Source organism: Azolla caroliniana, unplaced genomic scaffold, assembly GCF_043228905.1.
Source record: "Azolla caroliniana isolate FFs.n. ecotype wild unplaced genomic scaffold, voAzoCaro1.0.p SCAF_6, whole genome shotgun sequence".
NCBI classification, from domain to species: domain Eukaryota; kingdom Viridiplantae; phylum Streptophyta; class Polypodiopsida; order Salviniales; family Salviniaceae; genus Azolla; species Azolla caroliniana.
This window is the reverse complement of record NW_028230441.1, coordinates 9,173,339-9,179,932: the sequence shown is the minus strand read 5'-3', so window position 1 is coordinate 9,179,932 and position 6,594 is coordinate 9,173,339. Positions and strand designations below refer to the sequence as shown.

Here is a 6,594-nt window from a genome sequence, read left to right as displayed (position 1 = left end):
AAAAGATCATTTTTGTAATCCTAGATAATCACATCTGAAAAGCATAGAGCAGAATAAATGGTACCACCTATGCTTCATCAATTTTGTAAGACTAGCATTTAGGCAAGAAAACTGCAGCTTAGTTTAACAAGTGAGATAGTAAATCCTATAGTTCTGTTTGGCCACCAAAAAGATATTGAACAATAGAATAATTGTGTACCCTGTATTAGTTGAATTGCACACTTCCATACTAAAAGATGCCAAGTGCTGCTTTATAAAAACATAACATTTTATACAAATATGTTCAATGTCCAAAGAAGTGTGAGAACTGCCACCTTTCATACGAATGTGACAAACAAATCATTATTCATAAAAGTCCTTTCGCATTTTAAAACAAAACAGGAATTTTTATGCATCCGTTCATTAATGCAAGAGAAGAAAAGCACCAGATACTCCATTCCACGATAACCAGAACCTTCCCTTCTCATATTAGAAAAACTTAGCTGCTACAATATGGTGATTTCATGTCACACCAATTGCACTTTTGCACATGCACCATGCAACTCAAATGAATATACACAGTTTTGAACCAGAAAAGATAGCCAGTTACTGAATGCTTTGATTTGAAGAGTGAAAAACAACCATTACAAGCATATGTATATTTGTAGGTATTCATGGAAATAGCGAAAATAGCATTAGTTTTAGCTCTGCATAGCAAGATCACCCCATAGCATATTTCTGAGTCCAATTCCTTGCAGTCCCATCATACTTTGCCCTATCTGTCTTATACATATTTGCAATCTCAGGAACAAGAGGATCATCAGGGTTTGGATCTGTTAATAATGAGCATATAGAGAGCAGAACCTGCAATCAACATAATTACAGCCAACTATAAATCGTGGAACAACGTTTTCTATTCCTTACTATAAGGCTAAGCTTGAAATTATGGTACCTTGGAGATCGTAAGTGCCGGGCTCCATTGCTCTTTTAAAATATCCAAACAGATACTACCATTGCTATTAATATTTGGATGAAACACCTTCGTTCGGAAAGAAACCTGCAAAAAACATTGTGGCGCTACCAGTTCAGTTGCTTGCTCGATATATCCTTGAAAAGGAAGGACCTCCCTATAGATAACAATTGTCAAACAGCACTCAAAAACGGAACTTTAATATTAATCGCACAGAAGTATACAGGAAATCAATCAATTAATAAAAAGGTGGAAGGCCACAATATTATAGCTTTAATCTCTTAATGGGTAGTACTTAAATTCCATGTGTAACTGCTGGAAGAGGTGGGACTTACTCCAGGAGGTATCTAATAGCTCTTTACAGAGATTTTATCTTTTCAAGTCCAATATTGAAGTCAGATGTGCCCTTTAAGGGATTTAAGCCTAAATTAGATGTATACTGATTTATGAAATTCTTCATAATTAATCATTACAGATGTCATCAAGATTCAGGAAACCTGAACATATTCAAAACACCACAGAACAGTTTTCTATACCTACATCTCAAGAAAACATAATAAAAATCGAACACAATCCTCGTAAAACGACTCTCAAACACAATACTATATCTATGTCTACACTTAAACGAAAACATAGTTATGACATCAAATTACAATCTTACTAACTAGTCTCTCTAGAGAAACATGTAAAACGACTATAGATGCATCTGAAGAGAAAAGAAAAGAAACTATATCAAATACAATAATTACAAAAACTTACAAGTTCTCTCCTAGATGGAAGCAATGATAAATCCACATCTAAAGAGAACATAATAACTACACTACAAGCAGTAGCAACTTTAGATCTAAAGAGAATGTAATAACTAAACCAGATAAGATTCTAATAAATATCTAGACCTACATCTCAAGAAAACATAATAAAAATAAAATACAATCATCATAAAACAACTCACAAACACAATACTATATTTTCATCTACACTTAATGAAAACATAAGTATTAAATCAACTTACAGTCCTACTAACTAGTCTCTCTAGAAAAACATGTGAAGCATCTATATATGTATCAAAAGAATATAAAAGAAATAACATCAGAATACAATCATCACAAGCTACAAGTTTGCTCTTAGATTGCAGTAATATATCTACATCTAAAGAAAACATAACAACTACACCACAATACAATCCTCCAAGCAGGAATATCTCTAGATATAGAGAGAAGATAGTAACTATACCAAATAAAATCCTTGTGATACTAATTAGCAATGGGCACAGTTTGGTTTCGGTTCGGTTCGGTTTGAACCGAACCGTTTATATAAAACAAAAACCAAACCAAACCGTTTAGGGAAAAGTCGAAACCAAACCGAACCATTTAATAAAAAAATTTAACCTAACCTTTAAATCAAACCATAGTACGTAAAATTTGTGTTCGTCTAGCATAACATTCGTTTCCTACGTTGGAAAACGAATGCGAATGATATTCAAACATTCTTGTGTTTTTTTTGTTGCTTTTTCCCAATTTTTTAATGTTTTTTTTTGTTTTTTTTTGTTTTTTTTCACTTTTTAGGCTTATTTACCTCATAATAAATAGTTAATCCAAAAGTATGGTATTTATCATTCTTTGAGGGTGTTTTTCTTATGCGAATGATTGAAACATTCACGAATGTGAATGCACGTATGGTTCATACTATGAATCAAACTAATTAAACATCTAAATAAACAAAAATACATTAAATTAAATAAGCATTTAAGCTAAATTTATTAAATCAATAAAAGAAACTTTAATTGAACCATTAAATTAAATAAACATTTAAGTTTAATTAATTAAATCAATATAAAACCATTAAATTAATAAACTATTAAGGTAAAAAAAAAGTTAACCAAAAACCTATAAACCCAAGTTTTAGAACCGAACCGAACCGTTTATCAAAAATCCAAACCAAACCATTAAAAATTTTTGGAACCAATAAACCGTTAAACAATGGCTTAACCGTTCGGATCGGTTTGAGCCGAAACCATGCCCATTGCTAATACTAACACATGAACTTTATTCTTAAGAGAGAAAATGATACAAATACATCTACAAGAAAACATAATAACTGTGACAAATACAATTCACATGATAAAGCATTCATCAATATGACTAAATACATTCAATATAGCAAAAACACAATCATTTCAATGGTAATAGATATAAGGGAAAAGTACCAGGATACCCCTGGAAGTTCATCTATTTACCAGAATGCCCCTGAAAGTTCCAAATTTACCAAATTACCCCTATGTCCAAAAAATTACACTTTATAAAGTAATTATACACTCAAATCTTTGGTAAATAGGGCTAGTTCAGGTTCATCTCTTCCATTTTTGGTAAATAGGGCTTGTAGATTTGAGTGTATAATTACTTTATAAAGTGTAATTTTTTGGACATAGGGGTAGTTTGGTAAATTTGGAACTTCCAGGGGCATTATGGTAAATAGACGAACTTCCAGGGGTATCCTGGTACTTTTCCCTAGATATAAATCTACCTTTGGAGTCTTGGAGGGACAGTCTGAAAGGGAGCGAATTTGAATACAAACTACCTGGGATATATGGTTTATGGTGAAGAATACAAAGTTGGACTAATTTAGAAACATCAGGCAATTACTATATGACCCAATACATTGAATATACCAAACACAATCCTTTTGATGGCAATAGATCTGCATCTACCTTTGGAGGCTTGAAAGGATAGTCTGGAGGGAAGTGAATAGAAACAAGAAACACACCCCCTGCATATGGACTATCGACTGGTCCCATAATTGTCGCTTGCCAGTTGAACATATCATCCGCAACAGGGCCTTTCCGCAAAACAAAAGAAAAAAGAACATCTTTAGACTTGTTACTTCATGGAATAGAATTTTACAAAAGAAACTCTTATGCAAAATAATCCTTTAGACTTGTTCCACAATGGAGAGCTCTATGCATTCCGACACATATGTAAATTCCATGGAATCTTGGTATACAAGCTCTATTCATTCTGATTGATATGTAAATTCCAGGCTCTATGCATTCCGATAGACATACAACCTCCATGCATTCAGATATGTAAATTCCATGGAAGCTTGGCATACAAGCTAGTGCATTATGAAAGATACGTACATTCCATGAAGTCTTGAAACATAAGCTTTCTGCATTATGGAAAACATCTGCATGCACTAGGTGCTGCGCCAAACCCCTTTCTTATACAAGAAGGCCAAAAACATTTTTCTATGTATATGTATGTGAACATTTCTTTCGGTGTGTATGGGTGTGTCACACATGAAGCAACACTTTCTCTGAAAGCAGAAACCTTGGAACCTTCTGATATTGAATAATATTTACAGTTCATACAACCTTGGAATACAAATTTTGTGCATTACGAAATATATGCACTTCCGTATTCCTTTCTTACAAAAGAAGCCCTAGAAATGAATTAAAGCAGAAACCCTCTACATTTCTGAGTATGTTAATGAAACCTTAGATTTTTCAATATGCAAGTCCCCCTTTCTAAAAACAGAAACCCTACACATTTCTCAATGTTTGTGATAACAAACCCACCCGTAGATTCTTAAACCAGAAACCTCAAAAGTTTCCGTGTGGTGAAACTTTAGCTTCTGGTGAAAAGGGAATGAGAATCCTTAGATCTTTTTCGGTGCTTTAACGAAACCCTAGATTCTCATCCACACCTAGGCAAAATAATCATAGATTAACATGAAGAGAAGCAGACACAAAAAACACGCAGAGAGAGAGAGAGAGGATGAAAACCTGCACTACAAGAAGTTGGGGGATCCTTCTCTAGGTCCTTGAGTTCCTTGAGGATTCGCTTGGATGCCATAGCTGAGGAAGGAGATGCAAAAGACACAGAGAACCTGTTGAAGCAATCGGAAGAAGAAGAAGAAGAAGAAGAAGAAGAGAAACAGGATGCAGTGAGAAGAAAAGGGTAACAATGAGATTAATAGAGAGAGAGAGAGAGAGAGAGAGCAAAATCTGAGAGAGCCAAAGTGAAGGTGTAGGTATGTCTTCCCACTCAATAGAGTGAGTATTTATGTATATACATAGTGAACTAACTCTCTCTATGGTTTAGAAAACTTCACTAATACAGAGTGAGTGTGAGTGTGTAGTGTCGGAGAGTCCGAGTGTGTCGGTACCAACATTGGGTTGGTTCAAAGATGTGTGGAACAAGCATAGCTGAATGCGATCAAAGTCAGTCAGATAGCATTGTAACAAACGGTGATACTTTTGTTTAGGGCAAAATGTGCATGTCTCCTCGCTTGTGCCCTGACCCTCAGTCTCACATTGAAAGAGAAGGTGACTTAAGTTGTGTTGTAAGCAGAGGTGTGGATGAAGGGTAGAGGGATGGGCTCTAGAATTTATCGATGAGTGTGGTTTCTTTATTCTGTGAAGAAGATGGTTCCGTAGTTCGGTGCAACATTTGCAATATAATGTGTGAAATGTGAGCCTCCCACATCCTTCCCGAGTTACAATGCATTGGTTCTCATAAAAGCCTTATTCTCGAAGGGATTTGTTGATGCATTATGAAGCAAATGTGACACATCCCATTTCCCAAACACATTTCTTCATATCTTGGATTCCATAAGAACCCAAAGTTTTGTTTTGTGTCTTTTGAATATTTTTAATTGCTTCCCATGTGATTATAAGAAGTCGATATGAAGTATTTTTAACCCTTAAGAATGTACTCAATCACCACTTCTTGCTCTCAAAAAATATGAGCATTTGTGGCTTGACTAGAAAAAACGTCATAATAAAAATGCTTTTGGATATTTTCAAACTTTTTCCAAGTAAACATAGGGATGTTATTACCTCATTTTTCTATCCTAAAGAGAAGCACGGGTGTTACCAATGTGCCAAATAGATATTTCTTAAGAACCCAACATTTAATTTCTCCATTGCTGCATATTTTTATCAATACATAATAAGACCTCATTCTTGTTTCTAAGTGGGGAGTGGCACACTCATTCCATCAATGATCGGAGGGAACCTCAAGTCACATGTCTTCTCATATGTCAACATACATGATATAGGGCCATACTTAAATTTATGGGTATTGTTAAGCCCTTGATATAGATATCACAACACATCACTCACGAAGACACTAACATTGGCAAAGATACTAAAGAATAAACATAAGACAAGCAAAAAAGAGGAATAGAAAAAACCTTGTTCTAGAGCTATAGGCCAAATTGCTACCTCAATGTGAAAGAGGGACAAACATTTTGTAAAAGAGGTGTTGAGAATCAAACTCAACTTCCCTAGTGTGGGAACACACCTTAGTATACTCAAGTGTGTGAACACCCCACCTCCTAATATAGTAACTAGTGTGTCAAGTTCTATGACACATATTTAGTGTAGTTAACTCTACACCTCTCTTTAGTAAGTGGTGGTTGTATAGAGAGAAGGTGACTACATAAGCAACTTTGTCCTCCTTGTAATTGTTGGTGCATTCTTATTCTCGTTAATACAGTTTTTCTTGTTTTTTGTATAACTCTATTTCTCTCTATATATATACACACACCTTCCACTGCACAGAATCACTCATGATTATTTACATGATATCAGAGCGCTTTGTAGCCTTATCCAAGCCCATCCACATGTGTTGTGTCTAAGCCTA

At 34.7% G+C, this 6,594-nt stretch overlaps 1 protein-coding gene across 1 annotated transcript; it reads right to left on the bottom strand.

Moving 5' to 3' along the window:
• Nucleotides 1–436: 436 nt before the first annotated feature.
• On the bottom strand, nucleotides 437–4,904 carry LOC147863010 (ubiquitin-conjugating enzyme E2-17 kDa-like). The gene is made up of 4 exons (XM_087321209.1): nucleotides 4,731–4,904; nucleotides 3,657–3,784; nucleotides 932–1,036; nucleotides 437–843 (listed from the first exon to the last, which is right to left on the bottom strand). The coding sequence occupies exons 1-4, from the start codon at nucleotides 4,798–4,800 to the stop codon at nucleotides 700–702; spliced, it is 447 nt and encodes a 148-aa protein (XP_087177335.1). The 5' UTR covers nucleotides 4,801–4,904; the 3' UTR covers nucleotides 437–699.
• Between the last annotated feature and the right edge of the window lie 1,690 nt (nucleotides 4,905–6,594).